The 20,072-nt window shown below is 43.7% G+C and overlaps 1 protein-coding gene across 1 annotated transcript; it reads right to left on the reverse strand.

Annotated features, from left to right (window-relative positions):
* Positions 1-1,250: 1,250 nt before the first annotated feature.
* Positions 1,251-16,961, reverse strand: tlcd4b (TLC domain containing 4b). Its single transcript, XM_070847387.1, has 7 exons — positions 16,767-16,961; positions 13,684-13,836; positions 11,430-11,519; positions 6,997-7,055; positions 6,480-6,574; positions 6,284-6,357; positions 1,251-6,171 (listed from the first exon to the last, which is right to left on the reverse strand). The coding sequence occupies exons 2-7, from the start codon at positions 13,827-13,829 to the stop codon at positions 5,823-5,825; spliced, it is 813 nt and encodes a 270-aa protein (XP_070703488.1). The 5' UTR covers positions 13,830-13,836; positions 16,767-16,961; the 3' UTR covers positions 1,251-5,822.
* Between the last annotated feature and the right edge of the window lie 3,111 nt (positions 16,962-20,072).

Genomic DNA, 20,072 nt, shown 5'->3' on the forward strand with positions numbered 1-20,072 from the left:
CTCATGACATCCTTGGCTGAGGTAGGTGGTGACAGTTGGGCACTGCTGCTTAACAAGCTGGTTTAAAAGTCAGTTCGTTCAAGTCTGACCAAGGCTTTAAGTACCTTATAAAATCGGCTCCGTTTATAGCCTCTCCAAAGTCTGGAATGTTGATTTTTCGGTGTGTTTTTGTTTCCCCAAGTCTGGGAAAGGTCTTCGGCATAAATTTCTCCTGAAATAGGCATATCCCTATGATCCATTTATTTTTACATAGCTACAATTTAGTCACTATAGTGACTTGCTTGTGCACTCGAAGAATAAACTCAAAACGTAGATATTGGGCATTGCAAAGAGGTAGAGAGGAGTCTTGACATTTATAGACGTGAATTAATGAAGATAAAATGTCATGTAAATACATGTGACGGAGGGTAAACACCTATGAGAGGTGCTTTTGAAGAACAAGCCGCACAATGGAAACTGCAGACACACTGAGGCTTCTGGGACAGTACTTCTGTTGAATCAGCTGACGACAGGCCGAGTGTTTTAGTAACACGCAGGTGTGTTTGTGTGTGTCCACGACACGCAGGTGGTGATACTCAGCCTGAGGATGTGAAGTGAAGTGAAGCTGAACAGCGAGTCCACATTATGAATGTGCGCTGCAGTGGCAAGAGGAAATTTTCATTGAGTCTCTGTTATGTGACCATGTTTGGTAAAGCTCCTCAGGCACGGTCTGACCAAGCCCCTTGACCGATTGGTGCACACACACATACACACACACACACAGAGGAGATGGTTTCAATCACAGACCTACTGTGCCTCAGACCCCCCTCTAAATCTTTCACTTTTTACACTGCTTCATATCTCTCTTCCATCCCAAATTCAGTCAATCCGCTTTGTTTGATCCTTTCATCTCATTTAGAATGTCTCGGTCTGTGCCTCACCTCTCCTTTTTTGTTGAATAGCTCCATCACTTACGCACAATTTAAAAAGAATAACAGAGCAGCGGTGCCAACTACCAGTAGCTGGTCTTGGCTTGCCCGAGTAGAACTGTCATACTAGCAGCCCACAGCTGACGAACGACTGGCCTGGTTCAGTATGCTGCAGTCTGGATGCTTCACGCTGAATACAGCAGGTCATTCCCATGCTGACATCACTGATCAGAAACCAAGGGAAGTGATGAATTAGTGCAAAAGCAAACAGGAAACTAAGGTTGGCATAGGAAGGATAAGCATGTGTTAGAATTAAAGAATCAAGAAACTAGTCTCTTTTGTCTTCAACTTTATTGAAGAGCAACACTTTCAAGTAAGTCTCAGCTTTCAGCACTACAGTTACACGATCATTAGTAGTGGTCATTGTAGACGACAACAATCCGAGTCTCAAGGTAATGCTCAGGCAGGGACCCTTAGGCCCGTGTGTAGTGTAGGCTGTTTCACATTAAAATCTTCAGAAAACAAACACAGATCATAACAAGAAATTGCATTGCATTAAAAGACAAAATAAAAAGAGACAAATAGGGAAGGAACATAAGCCACACTGGCAAGTCATTCAGAAAAACAAAACAAAACAACACTGGCAAGTTATTTGATTATCAGTTTGTCTGACGTGTCTCAAGTCATTCTCCATTCACCACTGAGAATCAGTCAATTCGATCTCATTGTACACCAAGGATTAAATATGAAATCAAGTATTTCAGAAGTACGAAAATGGGGCAGAAATAATAGTTGCCTAAGTACCATGTGTAACCTTGAGAAGACTGGCAGAATATACCGCTGTACCAGATTTTGTTGCAGCTGTTATGATGTACCTCAGAAGGAAGAGACATCCTGTCATCTACATGGAGCAGAAAATGCATTTAATTAGTACAGTGTGCATCTGGTTTCAATACTCGATCACAGATATATACACATTTGTATACACCTTCATGAGATACATATATATATCTATATATATATATTTTTTAAATATGTTCATTATATAATATAATGAACGTTGGCCTCCTCTAAGAAACAAAGGCAATGTGGTTGTTCTAACCTGATACAATAACAGATCGCGACCTTACAATAGCAGCCTTATCAAATTCATCCATTATTAATTCATTCTGTCGATTTTCAAACTGCCCCCGGGTGTGAGATACAGCACTGACATCAGGTCTTCAAATAGATTCTGTAGAAAACCCTGACAAATACAAAAAAAAAAAAAAGTCCATTCTGTCAAGTCTGTAGAAGACCAGGAAACACGCTGTAATTCTTACAGATGAAGTTTTTACTTTGTGCACGAGACCTGCATCAGAGAGTAGTCTCAGTCTAAACGTAACCAAAAGCACAGGATGCTGCTACAGGATGTGTACCAGCATCTCCGCTCGTCCAGTCTCAGGAAATCTCCCACAGTGTAGTCTAAGCATTATAGTGTTGTGCCTGAATGATATTACAGTTTTATTCCACAACTATTCACAGCTTTGTGTTTAAGAGGTCGGAGAAATGAGATGTTAGCCTTCCCGTCAACGGCCTGTAAAGAGCTTAGGTCAAAAAAAAAAAATTTTAGGTCTGATTTCCACTCTCATCACCTTGGACACTGTAAGCCCATCTTAATGCCACTAAATGACCCAACATTCATAGAAACATACCCCTGTATTCAGGAGAGCACAAAAATCAACACTAACAGCAACCCCTCCCCAAGAAGGATCAGCTTTGGATTATAATACTTGGCCGGATTAATCATTGTGCAGGCAGATTATAAAAATATACACAGAGTATACATACGGAATACAGTAGATATAATCACGTATTACAATAGAAAGATCATGCTAATCCAAATCTGGCTGCATCACATCCACCATTTGTGTAAAGGCACAAGATACTGTAGCCCCTCCTCTGTGGTGACAGACAGAAATACAGGAGAGTGCTGAGTTATTGCTCCACAGGGAGTGTGCTTTTTAGTTCCACAGACACCACCAGTCATTCCCAGACTATTATATCTATCTACCCAACTAGAGATACAAAAGACTTAAAGGGGATCTCCACTGATTTCACGTTGCTTACAGGTGTTGGGGAATACCGCTGCATATGTGAAAATAGCTGTATGAAGCCTTCTGTGGCTCCAGAGGGAGCTGTGCAAAGTCCGATAAATGCCCTCAAGTGATGTCACGTGAGTCAGCACCAGTTGGGGCTGAGGACTACCAGTTTGAAAACTTTTAAAAAGCTGGGGGTGTGGAGTTAGAGAGGAGTGAGCCCGCTCCTCATTTCTGCTGGGTGCTGGAGGCTCAAGGCTCCATTAGCCGCTACTAGCAAAATGCACCTGAATCACAGACTGTATAAAGCCTTAATGCTTCTTCATACAGTAGCTGACCTGAATCTCTGACAGGACGGTCGGTGCTCGGGTTGCATTAGGTTTAATGCAGGCACCAGGTTTTGACATGGAGGACTGTAGGGTCCCTCATATTAATATGTGAGGCAAACAAAACAGTCATCTTGTGTTAAACAATCGTCTCACTGTACCATCTTCCTCTGCAACGGTTTAACGGTGCCCGACTGGAGAATCAGCGACACCTGCTGTTTAACTTCATGTATCAACTTTGCATACCCATAGTGTATCGAAACGTGCAATCATTTGCGTTTTCTTGCAGATTTTGGGGGGAATTTTGGTCAAATTTGCACTGCATTTGGAGACGTTATGGGAGCGTGATGCTGAATCGGAGCAGCACTCTATTAAAAGGAAACAGGAGTAAAGATGTGAGCTTGTCCTTTGTAAATTTCTAGTTGTGTGACAAAACTCAAATCTGAAACATCCTCTTGTATCTCTGTCTGCCATGATATCAGCTGTGTGGTTATTAATGTCTGGTTACAGCAGACTGAACAAGAAGATTTGATGAATTTGTAAAACCAAGTATTGCCAACTGGCATACAGAGAATGTGGTAATGATTAGTGAGTTAGCGATGCAGTATGCAGAAGGTACCTGCATAGCTACTGTATGTGTATATACTGTACAGACATGCAGGGAGAGGAGAAAGGAATCAAAAATACATGCATTCAGTCTGCTCTGAGGGGCAAAGACATGAGCCGTTTTGGAAGACAAAAACCCCTTTTAAGCATTAGATTAATGCAATTAATAATTAGATGTTATCATCTATCTTGACTATTCACTAAGGCATCACAGAAATATGTCAGTCTTACCATGCTCTACAGTGATGATACAGTTTATACAGAAAACAAAAACACATGCAGATTATCACATTGCTTTTGACAGTGACAGCCTATTGTCACAGATTGGTACGACCAAATGAACGAGTTTGAAATCTCATATTGCTGTGATTCCTGTTGCTAACATTCTGCAAAAGGAAGAGCAACATGTCGGCGTTTTAGAAGGCCACCAAACAGAATGTACAGTTTGCACGCTATCCTATGCATGTGCAAACTTGAGGAACTTCCCTCCTTTCTCAGAGTCGCTGAGAACAAGGGAGATAAATTAAAGAAGACAAGGCTCTGGGGGCGTTTCTCAAGAAAGATACACTGACTGGACAGTGGTGCGAAAAGTGATGCTGCTTGGTTTCACGGCATTGGCTGGGGTAAGCTCTGAGGACGGTTAGAGGGAGGGAGGGAGGGAGGGAGAGGGAGAGAGAGAGAGAGAAAGAGAGAAAGAGAGAGAAGGAAGTCCCTCTGAGTTGGTGGTATTGCAACAGATGTTTTAAAAGGCTAAAATCACTCTAAACTAGAAAGAAAACAAAACACTGATTATGTCATGATGAAGACACTGAAGTCTTTGTAAGGCGGGGGAGAGGTAGAATGAAACCAAAAGTTCAAGCTGGAAGGTAGAGCCCTGTCCAGTGAGGCAGAGGGTTGCAATGGATGTAGTATGAAATAGACCCATCACTGCGAGTGCAGCGAGACTGTGTAAAATAAGAAAAAAGAAAGGGGGCAAAGTACAGCATAGTGATGCCAACGTGATCAATACTGAAAGGGCAAACAGTGCTGTGGGAAGCTAAAGATGTTGGAGAGTGTGTCTCTCTCTCCGGCATGCATATTCTTCGTTTTTTTAATATATCTAACCCAAACTGGAAGGAGGTTGGAGGGGCATGGCTGGTGATATAGGCAGGTGCCACTTGTTACAAGGAGGCCACAGCAGGTGATACTGTAGAAGAGGCATTATGGTGTTTTTCTGTCTCTTTTTGTGAGGTCTGATGAGTTTAAGACAAGAGCCCTATAGATTCACAAACACTGTATGGAACTGAGAGTTCTTCCCTCTGTGAGCCACGTCTCCTCGAGTGTGGACGGAGTACGAACAACAGGAGAAGCTTCCGGTCGTTCAGGAGAAATAGCGAGCGAGAGATGGTTTGTCCTATGAAGGGGCGAAGCTCAGCTGGATTGTATGATCTTATTCCTCCGCAATTATTGCTTTCCTGTCTTTCACAGGCACTTCAGAGGACTGGGCTTTGGCTGAAGTTGAGCAGAAGAGGAGGTTGACGGGAGATGATCGAGGAATGGCGGTAGGGCCGAAAGGAGAGAGTGACAGACGGAGTTAAAAGTGTGCTTGTGAGCTCTACCTTGTCGTCTGCGACTGAAAGCTATCACTCAGCAGGATACGAGTCAGTCAGTGAAAACACTGAGGCTGCAAACGCTGGTGCTTGAGTGAGTCAAAGAGCAGTGTCCTTGTCCCGTGTCGGGGTCACAACCTGAGGACTCTTAGCTCGGTCCAATAGCCGACAAGGAGATCAGGGGCTAACATTGGGGATTCGAGGGCGAGGGTGGGAGGGGCCTATAGCAAAAGAGAGATGCTGTGAGCTTCCTGGATGTCCAGCCACCCTCCCTGCTTATGTCTGCGTCTGCATGTCCTTTTGCTGTCCATCTCTTTAGTCTGTGTGGTTGTTGACATGCTTCTTGTCTGAGGAAGGCGATGCCTCCGCTCCTTCCTTGACCTTTCGTCCTTTGCTCCCAGTCAGGACCTTGTAGCAGCCGCGGGTGATCTTGTACATCCAGATAGTGTTCAAGATATCCAGGGCGATGCAGGAGGAGATCCAGGCCACCTGGGCGCCCAAGCCCAGCCGCTCGAAGGCTGGAGTGCCGAAGGTGGCGAATACACTGGCCCAGTAAGATGGCATGACGGCAATGCGCACCAGGAAGAACACCACCGCCATCGCAACGCCATTTGACACCACAAGTCGGTGTGAGCGGGGGTACTTTAATATCTCAAAGAACCACCTGGAGGGAGAGGGTGATAGAGAAATGTGGAGGATATGTAAGCCATATGGTAGAACAGTGGGTGATGTGTATCCTTGCATATGTTGACAAATGGCGTTATCCAGTGACTCACCTTTGGTTGACAAATGGTGTGGACAACTCAGAAATGAGACGGAAGTTGGCAAAGTAGGGAAGCACGCCACGTGTCTGTAATGACCAAACACAGACAAGAAAAATGACACAAGTACATTGTGATATTTGAGCGATCCGCTGCCTCCAGTTGCTATCCTATTGAGCACACTCTGGGTCTTAAAGAGAGACAGACTCACCAGCACGTATCCATATGCATAGAGCGCCGCCAAGTGGTGACAGACGAAAAAGCTGTCCCCCATGGTGCTCCAGTTACATGCAAGCAGCACAAGGTCTAGAAGACGAGGTGACAGTTTGGTCAGACTGCTGGCATATCTGTTTGACTACACTTTAGGTACAGAACTTTAAAAGCAAAGATCAGACTGCACCAGTGGTGTATCCAAGAACAAACATGTCTACAAAAGCAGATAACATATGTAAATAATGTTAACACATTTATGGGTGACTGTGGTCATAACCTCCAATAGCTTTAACAGTCTGAGTCAAGCATACAGAGGTAGACAAAATGTTTTATGAACAGGGTTGTCTTACACATACACATATAATGGCACGCCTGGCATTGGTGTTTCTAACTATAATCAAGTTACTTCAAAGTAAAGTCCTCCTTTGTGAGTTTACATGACATACATTGACTGACTGCCTTCATGGACTGTGTGCTTGCAATGGTCAACAGAAGGAAAAGCAAAAACAGCTCACCATAAAGTAGGTAACCACAGGTTATGGCTACATTTAGTTTGACAAGACTGGGGTCACCCCTGTGGAACAGCAAAGAACACATTGTGAGAAGGTACTTTCAACACAGCTGTAACACTGAAATCCTCAGGATAAACAAAAGGGGTGGGGGGGTGGGGTACTTACTGTTCCAGAACAATCTAAAGCACTCACACTGTGCTCATCTCATTGATAATCTACTTCTGCAAAGAGAACGTGATGCAATTTTGCAGACTAATTAATTTAACATGACTAACACACTAATCATGAGTCACGCCGACAGGTCATTCAAGGTTGATTGTCTAAAGATTGTCTGATGTTGATGAGCTTGCTGTGATACCCTCGTACGTGGTTATGTCTTGATTAATGTACTTAACATGACAAACAGCTTTCTGAACAACACATTAGAATATCTCTGTTACTGACGCCCTTTTTTTGTGTGTGTTTCTGAATAAACAATAATCAGTAGTTCAGTCCACAGACACATGACATGCTCTGGTGACCGTTAGGTGTCCTTGCAAATAACATCTGTTCAAAGTAACAACGGAGGTGTCTCTGCTTCAATAGACATCCGATCCCAGGATCAGTCACAAGTATCGTATAGCGAATGACTGGCTGACCGCTTGTGAAACAGGACACCACACCACACATACTGTATAAACATACACACTCAAAAGAGCATGTACACGTGCGCGTGCATACACACACCTGTACCATCTCTCATCTTACCCCCCTGATGACCCTGGGTTCCACAAATTTTACCTGAGCCTTAGCACATGGGAGTTATGTAAAAATATGCAAACTGTATTTGTATACATGTACGACATGAACACATCTGTTCTTACATCAGTAATGGCTGTAGTTATCTTTAACAAGCAACTTTGTACACAACTCGGCAGTAGGGGATTTTGGAGCCGCATGGTCGCATTGTTAATGAGGCATTCTGTTTCTTTCTCTCTGACTATGTATCTAATCTAATGTCTGATTCACAAGAGAGCGCTTCTCCTGTTAACTGATCAGTTGTATCACTTTACTGCTGCACTTAAGAGACAGAAATGCAGCGAGCAAATATGAGCTTGGATAACACCCAACCTAACTGATAGTGTGATAGTCAGAGAGTCTGCAAGCTGCCGTCACTGAGTCCAAAGGCTTCTTGATAATCACATCAGTGTGATCCAGCTTCAGTTAATTAAATGTACGGTGAACCCACCCTACTCTCTCAACCTATAGTTAGCTGACTGGTATTTGGCCTAGAAAGAGATATGGAGCCTTTTACACAGTAAGTGCTACAATTGCCCTAACTCAATGGCCCTCCTGCAACTACCACTCACATGAACAGATCTGTGAAGTGGCCCGCACCAGTGATTTAAGGCAACTCGTTGTATTCATTGATTTTCTTGTACTTAAAATGTTCATTTAGGTATAAATTCAATTCTTAAGTGGTCCAGGGTTGACATAATAGCCAGACAAGCTATGTGCTATTGTTCCCCTTCGGATAAAATCAGACTGTGTGCTGTGGTCCAGGTCTACAAACCAATCAGAATGTGACATGAAATTACACAGAATACACTGGCTGGTGCTACTTGTCATGAGCACTATTTCTGACTAGAGTTTAGAGGAAAAACACACACAGACCAAAATAATGTAGGCGAAACAGAAGAGAAGGTTGTGGGAAAACCTTACACCTCATATTAGGACTGTACTGGCTGACAAAGATTGATTTTCTTAGATGCAATAAACTCACATGATCGCTGCAGTCTAAAAGGCGCCTTTACAAAGATGGTTTAAGACATCAAACTTTCATATCAAACCATTTCTTCTTCATTTCTGCAAGTAAGACTCTGTGATGACATTGTGTTGACAGCTGTAGTAATATTTCTGTATTTTTTTTTCTGGTTCTTTCATATGACTACTGACACTGCAAAACTTTGTTAGGTTTTTATCTGCAGATTTCTGATGATAGGACTTCAAATCTGTCTTAGCGCTTTGTGTATCCTTTTTGTGTAAGAAATTTGTGCGCAAATGGAGCAGATCATGAAGCAATTTGCGCCCCCCCCCAATGAAAAAGTGGGATTCATTAAGTTGAAACAACTGATTTACGTTGATGGTGTTTGGAGAGTCCGACTTGAAACACTCACACAAACAAGCCGCACAGAAAATAACAAGATAAATTTAGGATAAGAATATGAAAATATTCTAATGTTTTATCTTAACTCGGTCGACCTAAGAGCTACACGACCCTGAAATTTGGTCGTTCTAAGTTCAAGTCCAGATAAGCCAATCGGAAAATGAAGCAGAGGCGGGGTGGTCAGACACGGTGCTTGTTAACTGAATGGATTATGATAACAGCCTGGGTTGCGCTGCCAGCCAGAGTGACACGCTGAACGCCTGAGCAGCGGCTGGAAACAATGCAGGTTTCTAACTGTACGGCTCTGGCCACTCAAGAATCACTGAGAGCAGCAGAGAGAGAACAATGCTGCTGTGTGGCAGGTCTTAATGATGCTGTAATACAATCAGATTGACTGGAGAATTTATGCTTGCACCACTCCGCTGTTGCAATGAGACAAGCTTTGAGGCATTAGGATACTTCTGGGGATTGGCTAGGTGCTGGTGGGTGAAAGGGATAAGACAAAAACATTCGACACGGGGGTGAGGAAATAAACAGACACAGCAAACTGCAAGGCAAAAGTTGGGATGCCAATATTACAGTAACAACACAAACCATTATCATTTTTAAAAAAAAAGGACTTTCTCCTCATGTAAGCTGGAATAAATTCTGTGACAGAAAGAAATGTGCATTAAAGGGGAATTTTCAACTAGTTTTGTAACATTACAATACTGGTAGTATGTGCAAATGAATGATGTTTAACTTTCCTCCTTGTTGCCTGCAGCCAGAGCTCACCAGAGCTCCCCGCTGTCAGTGTCTGTCCGGGGCTGCTGTTCCATTGAATAACTGACTCAATAGTAAACTAACAGGAGCTACTTTATTGTTAAGTCAGTTATTCAATTTAACAACAGCTTCAGATTTGGCAAATGTCTGCTGGATGACACATCTCACGTCATGCGTTTTGAGCTTTCGGAGCGAGGAGCTCTGGCTGCAGGCAAGACGGAGTAAAGTTAGAAATCATTCATTTGCAAATACAAAATTTTTGATGAACAAAGCTGATTGAAAATCTGCAAAGTATTCCCTTAAATCCTGATCCAAAAAATGAATTAAGACAAGGGCAAAGATGCTAAGCACCTGAACACTCAGTAGATGAAGATTGGTGGGAGGAGGAAGGAGGGAGGGTGCCCCCATCTTTCATCCCCCACTTGACCCCCTACACCCCCCCCAAACACTTTTTCTTTTCTTCCCTCTTTCGCTCCATCAGCAATGCTGGCCGGGTCCGACACAGAGACAATAAGAGTGAGGGAGGTGTGCTGCATTGATTCGACAGCCAGAGATGTGGGGTGCAACGGACAGACAGAGGCAGGAGGAGGCTCATGGAGGGCTGGTGGTGTGGTGTGGTGTGTATGTGTATGTGTGTGTGTGTGTGAGGGGGGGGGGTTGTCCATATGAAGAGAGGGAGGGGGGGCGCAGAGGACTAGGCTGCTGTTGTTTGCTATGAAAAGGACCCTTGTTGGTTGGATTCTAGTCTGTCTGCTAGAGAGCCAGAGAGGAAGCGAAACACAGGAAAAAGGAAGAGAGAGAGACAGATAGACAGAGAGGAAGGAAGAAGTACTGTAAGAATTTAAGGGAGAAGTGAGAGACAGAAAGACAAAAAGCCGAGGAGAGATGGTTTAAAACACAGATTGAGATATTGGAAAGGAGAGAGAAACGGGGAGGGGAAATTACCATTTCGCTTTTTCAGGAGTCATTGATGCAAATAACACAGTCAGCAGAAGCAGAGAGTGGAAGACAGAGTCAGAGAGAAGACAGACAATAATCAAAGACTAAATCCACTGAATCTACAACTCCCTGGAGACTCCGCTGACACATTAGATCCGTGCTTCCCCCTTCCCTCTTTCATTCTGATGAAGAGAACGCCATCGTCATCTCTCCAAAAGGTATTAACTACCAACCCTGATGCTACCACCCACCTCCCGTCCTCATCCCTTCATCTGTTTCCTCATTTCCCTTGTGAGCTAGACATGGCTGCCGAAAAGGCAGATGTGAGAAGACAGGTTTCTCCTAAAAGCCCCCAAAGCATTCACACTACTATTTTTTTTTTTCATGCTGCCAAAATGACAAAGCATAATGTGTGTGCGTTTTTGCCATTTCCAGCGGGTACACATCATTGCTTTGGTGTTTACTGTGGGTTATAGGGCTGTATTTATTTGCATGGCACACATCCTCCTGCCTTTTTCATTCTGTTTCAGTATTGCTGGGTATCTTATGCATTTAATTTAGAATTTGCTTCTCTTTCAGTTCCTCTTACCAGACAGGGTTGGCGTTGACCGCATCATCGAACCACAGGATGTACAGACAGAAAAACCCCACGATCAGAGCGTGCACAGTCGACACCAACCTGGGGATGGACACACACAGATTTAGGTAGTAAACATGATAACAGACTACTAAGAGTTTCTGTCAGGAATAGTCATTAAAATAGAGGATGGACATGACTCTGTGTCTGGTTACATATTTGTTCATGCTTATGTACAGTTTGTAATTACATTGACGTTATCCCCTGTGTCAACGTGAGCGTAACTTCTTTTTTTATCAGGCCTGATACAGCATAGCCCTGACCTTCGGAGTGGTTATCTGGACCACTGAAGAGATACTCCAGAGGTCTAGTGCCTCTTATCTCTCCTCTACCAGAATCACAGTTCCTCTACTGTCACCATGCAACGTCTGGGGTAGAGCACTCCCTGTGCACTGGCCACAGCTGCTGGCCCAAGCCCGGGCCAAGACTGGCTCTACAGATCTACTGCTGTATGAGTGGATGAGTCCATTATTACTGCTGAATCAGAGTGAAGGGTCTAAAAATGGAGCAGGCACTGAGGAGCTTGGCTAAAGGAAGCTGGTAAATCCAAGTGTCAATTTAGCCATCTGTGCAAGCTATGTTACGGACCTCGCATACACTCTCTGGTTCTTGTATTTGAATTGAGAAGTTCCTAATTATATAACAAAGAAAGAAGGCAGACTTGAACAGAAGACAACAGAGAGAAGAAACAGGGGGAACAAGCAAACAAATTAACAACTTATAGTTTATGCAGCTGCTTTCAATTCTAGACATGCAACCTTGCTCTTTCTTAGGAAATGCTTTCTCCCTCTTCTCCCTGCACTTAAGTTGTGGTTACATAAACAACACACTGACACACTGAGAGCCGACTGTTATGCAACAGCAGGCCACTCTGAGGTGACCCATCCCATCAGTGCCTGGCCTTTGACTTGTTTTGGACTATTCCTTGGTCACTGCACCCTGTACTTTCCAACATGGCCAAAAATCATAATGTTAACTATAGTTGTATGGAGGAAGGATTATGTTTGAGCGCTGGCAGACAGCAAAACAGACAGGAAAACACAGGAGAGAGAGAAAAAGTCAATAACTAAGAGTCAGTGAAAGATGTTATGCAACTACAAATTATTGCCCTCTGAACTTCACCCCTGAGGTTTGTGCTTGAAACTTAAAACCACCCTGAGCTCCACCAGCCGCTTGCAACACAGCTGTAGTTTTGTAGAATGATGACGAGTTGGCCCGAGGCACATTAGGGTCCACCTGAACAGAGCTGTGTCACCAAAAACACTGGTGTGTGCTTGTTGTACAGTTGGCCCAGGTTTGTCAGGACTTTTCAATGTTACACAATACTATTCTAGAGAGGTGTGTCTCAGTAAATCATGTCCAACATCACGTCAACATTTTGAATACCTTTTATACAAGCGTGTGTGTGTGTGAAAGAAACCGTAAATACAAAACAATTAAGCGAAATGACAAAATGTTGGCAGGCGGACTTTCTCTAAAGTCTGTCCAATAATCAAACAGGAAGCTCTTCTGTCTACAGTTTCAGACATTGTGAGAAAAGTGTAATTTTGCTTTCTAGCTTCAAGACCTGGACCCCAAAAGATTGCATGGTACATCGGAGATCTTCACGTTCCACATTATGTTCACATTTTCTGACCTTGAAACGTTAAAATCCAAATTGGGAAAATCGCTAACCTGGCTCTGTCTGAAGCTGACAAAAATCTACCCACCATCATCCTCTAATTCTCACTACATAACATGTTATATCAAGTTTTCTAATAATCTGTGCAAAAATCAAAGTACAAAAACAACAATTGAGTCTCCACTGGTTGTGGGGCAATGGATACACACCAAGAAACAGTCCAGCACACAACACCCCATGAAATGACAAACTGACTGAACCGATTTAACAAACATAACATGCTAATTCGTGAGCTTCCCAGGTGTTGGTAGGTGGATTTTCTTACCAAAAGACAAAAGCAGGCAACCAGTTTCCATTCCTCTCATTTATATCCAAGAGAAAGAGGAAGAGGAAAGTGTATTTCCAAAAACCATGAACATGATAGCCTTTTGTGGAGAGGTATGGTAGAAAGAGATGTGTAACTTAGCACTTTACACAACGAAACAACAAAAAAAGCCCATCTTTTCACATGGTACCAGTATGAAAGAGATGCACATGAGAAATGACCTGCCTACAGTGGCAAATTATTGGGTTCCTGTGACCCACCTGGAGTTCCACTCTGTGAGCTTGGTGGGAGGCAGCCGTCCATAACCTGGCGTGATGGCAGAGGAGAGCCGCGGGCTGGCCACTGAGAAGAGGAGCTGGAAACCCACGAAGCTGCCAGCCACCACGGTCAACTCTCTCGTCTCCATCACTCACCTAAACACGACAGGGGAGGAGACAGGAAGGGAGGGGGGGCAGGATACAGAGAGGGTGATACACATGGACAGGTTCAATCGATGACTGTCAGTCATTCTGGGCAGCGCCAGAAGAGAAACTGGGGTGGCGGTGGTGGTGACAGGGTGAAGCGGCACCCCGTGTAGTTCATCCAGTCCACCAAGAAAGAAAGAAAGGGAAAGAGACAGAGGGGAAAAAAATATAAGCCTCCGACGTGGGCTGTCTAATGCAAGTGACATGAGAGCTTTAGACAAGCAGGGCAGTTCATAGAAGGGAAGAGAAGATGAAAGGCACAAGAGAGGCACTAGAGTTAAGAGCAACAGAGGGAAAAAAAGTTGTTGAGGGTTGTGAATACAGTATGTAGCACAGCATTAAGACTTGGAATAAAAAGGTCTCCATTATTATGCATATTTTGCAAAGGGATTACAGTGAGTTGTTTAGCACACACCAAAAATCCCTGAGAAGAAAACAAAGGCTGAGCGAGGAAAGAAAAGAGGATTGTCAAGATGAAGCAACGGGCTCGGCTCAGGAGACAGAGACTGTGGGAGAGGGTGGAACATGTTTTAAGGCGGTATTTTATTTCAACACTCTGCTGACACTGATTTTTCTCACAGATTTAAGTGTTATTAGTATTGGTAGTACAGTATTAGCCAGACAAAGTTGAAGTGGCGGAACAAAGCAAATTTAACCTAATGTAGACTAACACAGACCCTGGATGTAGATGTTCCAACCACTGACTGTAAACACATGCACATACACAGTGTAACTGAAGAGATCTGGGTGCTCTCACTCAGGTCAACAAACCAAAGGCCTGTCTTTTCAAATCAGTGGATATGGACTGAATAAGCACTGTGTGTGCAAAAGCAGCTTGTTCACATGGTGTTTCTCGGGCATGTTAACTGAAAAGAGTGAAGAAAATTAATCTTTCGGTCCACAAAGTTGGTTTTTGATTTACACACTGTAGATTGATGCTACTGATTGGACTGTTATCCTAGCGGCTTTCCAGAGCTACTTAGACTGAGGACTAGAAACCCTGATGTCAACAGCAGCTCGTTTCCATTTTTTTGCTGCACACAAAAATCATCAGCGGGCCTCGTTTTCTAAGTTTCAACTGTCCATGTGCCTGCAACACCTGCTACAGCAAAGTCCAAAAAAGGTCACAACGTTTACATTGAGTGCTAAAGTGCATCCTCATCATGACCTCTCATTTGTTCTTTAGGAACATCAGTTATTGCAACACACTGAGCTGGCACTGGTCTGGACTCTGGCCTGATAAATGCAATGGAATTCCAATTTAACCACAGAAGTTATGCAAGCAATTTAAAACCACTTATTCCTGGAGATTTGATGATTAGGGTTGTGCAAGGTAAACATTACTAGTGAAGGGTACACAGGAAGGTAGAAACCAAACATAATGTGGCCATATGCTTTGTGAAGGCACTCTCTTTTCAAAGCAATCTAGTAAGTTATTTAGCCTCTGGGAAGCATGTGACTCTTTAGGCATGTAGCTCACATTAGGTTCTATTTTTACTCTAAATGTCCAATGTCATGTATGCACACTGTTCTGTAAAATAAAAGTAAATAAAGCACAAGAACAAGCTGCTGAAATAAAAAAAAAAAATAGACAGCTGAAGTGAAAGTGCCTCAAACAAAAAGCATCAATTTAAATATACTGCCATGAAGATTACAGATCTGCTGGGAGCCACCAGAGGCAATCTTCTAAACAATTTTCCACTTGAGCGCCGAAACATCCGCAGAATAAAACTTCAAAATGGATCAAAACAGGTAAGATGACAACATCCAAAATAAACGTTTCCCAGAAATCAAAGTGGCTGTAAGAAGTGCAACTCCTACTCTGCTGGGCTCTCCGGTGCCCCATCCAGTAGAAGCTGGCATGTTCAACAGAGGAAGCTGAGGCAGCCGATTCTTCTTGGAGGAGCCACACCACCCTGAGAGCCTCTTATTGTCCCCAGCAGCAGCAGCAGCAGCAGCAGCAGCAGTTCTGCACATTCCTGGGCCACGTTGATCATATGCAGCATGGGCCTGAATAATTCATTGGCATTCTTCACCTGACAGACTGGTTCACACTGCCCCATGGGGAGAGGCAGCACACAGAGCCTCCTCACTGCGGCTGACAGCCCGGACAGGAGAGGTGCTCTGCCGTCCACATTTGACCTTGTTCCGCTGGACTATCCTGCTGCTGTCAGCAAGCCATGACCCCGTGACATATCGACCAAACATAAATAATAGCGGTTCAATTTCCCCTGTTCCTTTGGAAATCTAAACTGGCCTCTGTCTACCGCATTGCTGCACAAGGCCAATGGGTTTGACTCGCTCTTAAGTCACAATCCCTGGCCAGCCTGCTCTCACCCATCTCTGCAGGCAGGTTGGGTCATGACATGAATACTGATAAATAACAAGTGATCACTGCCGCTGTAAGCTGATGAGGATGTTTGCACTTAGCAAACACAGTCTTACGATTTAGACGCTCCCCTCTGTGATTTGTGTGCACTCGAGCACAATAGCAACTGCATAAGGTGCATATCCAACACTAACTGGCAACCTCTCCTTGATGAGTCGTCGTGCTGTCATTTGCAGTAGCTGCATATGTGTAGTAACATTAAAGCCTGGCAGACGGACACTGGGAATGGCGACCGACCGTTTCAGTTCGGCCACATTAGCCAGTACGTCTGCAACACAAGCCGGCCAGGTGTTGAACTAGTTGGAACAAGCAGCCCTGTGGATTTCAGGAGCAAAGTTGGTGGCTAACACTGGACGGGCTGCTACGTACGCCGTTGTTGCTGTTGCAGTCCCCAGATTTGTACGGTGGAAGAAACAAGATAAAGACAGCGTGTGTGTGTCGGGCTGCGTTAAACCAGACGTGGTGGAAGCAGTAGGGAGAGCTCTGTTACCTGCTATCCGTCGCATAGGTCTGTGTAGGCGGAGAAGCTCCCGTTTAGCCGCCGTCTTCTCCACTTTCTTACAACTTGACGTTAGCTAGCAAGTCGGCTAAAGTGATACAGCCCGCTGGCTCTCGCTGTGCTGAGCGACCCCAGGAAAGAAAGGGAGAAAGCGAGAGAGAGAGAGGGAGGGAGAGAGAGGGAGAGAGAGAGGAAAAAAAGCCTCTGCTACGCAAACAACACCACCGTGTCCCGACCAGCATCACAGTCCGGAGGAAAATGGCTTTTCTCGCAGCCTTGTTTCCTCGCCGCCATGTGTTTCGGCTTAGCAGTGCGTTAGAAAAGTTTTTCACTCGTTTTATTTTGGCGTTGACAGTAAAGACCAACCGATGACGTAGACACGTACACGCCCCCCCCCCCTCGCGCGCTGAGGCTACACCCACCAGGAACAAAGAGCACACTGCTGAGTTATTGGTGGAAACTTAAGGCAAGGCAATAGAGACTGAAATCAATCAATCAATCTGGTTTGTGTGTGTTGCAGCCCATTTACTGCTATTCACTATTTAACCCGATCATTGTGCAGACCACGCTGCCGTGTGCCTTCTCCTCTGCCCTGTCTGAGTCACATTATCATCATGAGGCAGCACTGTCCAAACTTTTAAAAGTCATCTGCATCACTCACATGTAACTGACAGGTTACACTGCATTAGAAGCGAGTTCTGCAACACTGCAATCCAAAATGTTCAGTCAAAATGTAATGGGCCTGAAAGATCAGTCAATCATGTGTCAATCAACAGAAAATTCATTGGCAAATGTTTTGATTATTGGTTCATTGTTTGAGTCATTCTTCAAGCAGGCTCCAGTTTCTCTTAGGAGATTTGCTGCTTTTCTCTTTTTTTATTTCATCGTAAAAATTGAGTGTCTTTAACATGTCGGAGGGTTGGTCAGACAAAACAAGTACTTTCAAGATGTCAACTCTTACAAATACACCGGTGCACACAGGATGTGCACACAGACACCACAGAGATTTATAGCAGGATGTGGGAGTTATGATCTTTGTATTGGCTTGAAAAGGAGATGTACACCAGAGATAAATGGATCCTACCTATGCTGGAGTGTGATACAGACGACAGGGAAACGCCTCCAGTCACCACAAGACCTCGGAATAGTGGTAGAATAGTAGAATAATTCTAAGATGAAATGGACACACCTGAAGGGAGAAACGTGAATTCATAAGAAACCTTCACACAGTGAAGGGCAAAGGAATCGAATGAAGATCCTTATATGCAGCATTGTGCCAATGCTGACGTGGGGGCCATTACTGCCTGCTAACAAGTTGTTTTTATTCTGGAATGGGTCGGTCTCCGTCATGGCAAGTGTCTGACCTTTTTGTTCTGTCAGCTTCTGAGTCATTTTGCAGAGTGATATGTTGAGTCAAGGTTGTCTGTCTGGTTCCACCACACACACTCACGCAGGAGAGAGAGAGAGAGAGAGAGAGAGAGAGAGAGAGAGGAATTTCTTTTTCACACTCACATACTGGCTTGCATAGAAATCTATGGGTAGCTTAGTGGGCAGCCTTGAGATTACATTGTGTGGTACCAAGAGCGCAATAGGCCATCTGTGCAAGGTTAGAAGAGACACAATGCTATACCTTTGAAATAAGACAGTTACAGAGCTATTGGTTTTTTTGAATTGCGCTGAAAATGAATCACTCTGCTTGGGTTCTTACAAAGAAAGAGAGAGTGAGAACTGGATCGTACCCTCTATTAAAGTAGCGAGTGAGTCAGAATCAAGCGTGGAGACAGAGACATTTTGAAAAATGGAGTGCACATTGCCCGAGATAGTGTCAGAGACAGATGTATGAAGCTGGCAATAAAAATGAAATGAACGTGCTGTAGGAGACATTCTAGGCATTATGGGTCGATTACAACCCGAAACTACAATTAAAATTTGATTTCCAATGCAAATTTAAAGACAATTCAATTTTAATGTGAAATGTTCAAATTTGTTTGATACTCCCTTTCCAGCCTAGCAGACAGGAAATAAAGGGGATTTTGACTGGCTGGCTGACTGACTGAGCGGGAGAAAGCACACAGAGAAAGGTAAATGATATTTGTGTCGATTGAAAGAGTGTGTCGAGACGGGAGGAATCAAATCCCTTCTCTAACAGTGAGCAGCCTCGCAAATTTACTGAGCATCAGCAGCTAATTAGAGTAGATCAGATGCCAATCATAGGAGTGGCACAGGGAAGTGAAGAGGTGTGGGAACAATAACGCATTCAATTAATGTCAGCTAATAAGGCTGGAACAAGCAAGTGGGGATTGATCACATGGTTTCCTTGGTCCATTTGATTGCAGCGTTCCTGGAATCTGTTCTGTACCTTTTTTTTAAAAAATCCTTTTTTGTTTTTTTGTAATTTGGGTGAACTGGCCCTTTAAAATGCAATCAAAATGCATTTTAAAATGATTGTCCAAAGTAACTAAATCTACCTACCAGGCACCTCTAAGCTGATTTAATTAACGTTCATGTAAAAATATCACTATTATGTTGCAGGCTATTTCTTGACCAAGCATGGTCCTAAAATTTGGTTGCCAGGCAACCAGCGGAGAGTCTGAGTTTTAGAGGAGCTGATAGATGGATATTGTACCTTTGGACAGAACCGGGCAAAACTTCCCACTTTGTCATATTAAATGAACATTACATGATTATATACATTTTTCTGCTTTTGGGTTATTGGATGTGAAAGTGGAGCAAATCCTCACAGTTTTGGTATGAAAGTGACTCATAAGCAGGCGTGAAATCGACAGGAATTTAAATTCTTTGCTGCACTTTGATGCCAAATAGGTGCGAAATGACCGTAAATAGTCAACAAATAAAACCAGAGAGTCACTCATAAAAGTCTCTGAAGAGTTTTTGAAGTCTTCTGTTACCCAACTGATTTAATTAATTTAGTCAGATTTACTAAACAAATCCTTAATTTACATTTTCAAGCATGGAAATTTCATGTCCCTGATGACTTACTGTAATTAACCTGTAATGAGGATGGTAATGAGAACAACAACGACACTGTTTATTATATTAGGAGAGTAATTTAATACAGCAGGCTACTTAATCTCACTGCAGGCCAGAGTGCCGTTCTCATCAAGGTGTAAGGCAGGACAAAGGGCAGGCCACAGCAGGGCGGCGTAGAAATCTGCAGGCCAGCTGAGTCTTTGGGTCAGTGCCATCTCTGTTGGTTCTGTTCAGATGAAGCATAAAGTCTGCGTGAAGTGAAGTTTTTTCTTCCAACCTTGAGGGCATTTGCTGGAAGGAGAAATG

Source organism: Pempheris klunzingeri, chromosome 17 (assembly GCF_042242105.1).
Source record: "Pempheris klunzingeri isolate RE-2024b chromosome 17, fPemKlu1.hap1, whole genome shotgun sequence".
Lineage (NCBI taxonomy): Eukaryota > Metazoa > Chordata > Actinopteri > Acropomatiformes > Pempheridae > Pempheris > Pempheris klunzingeri.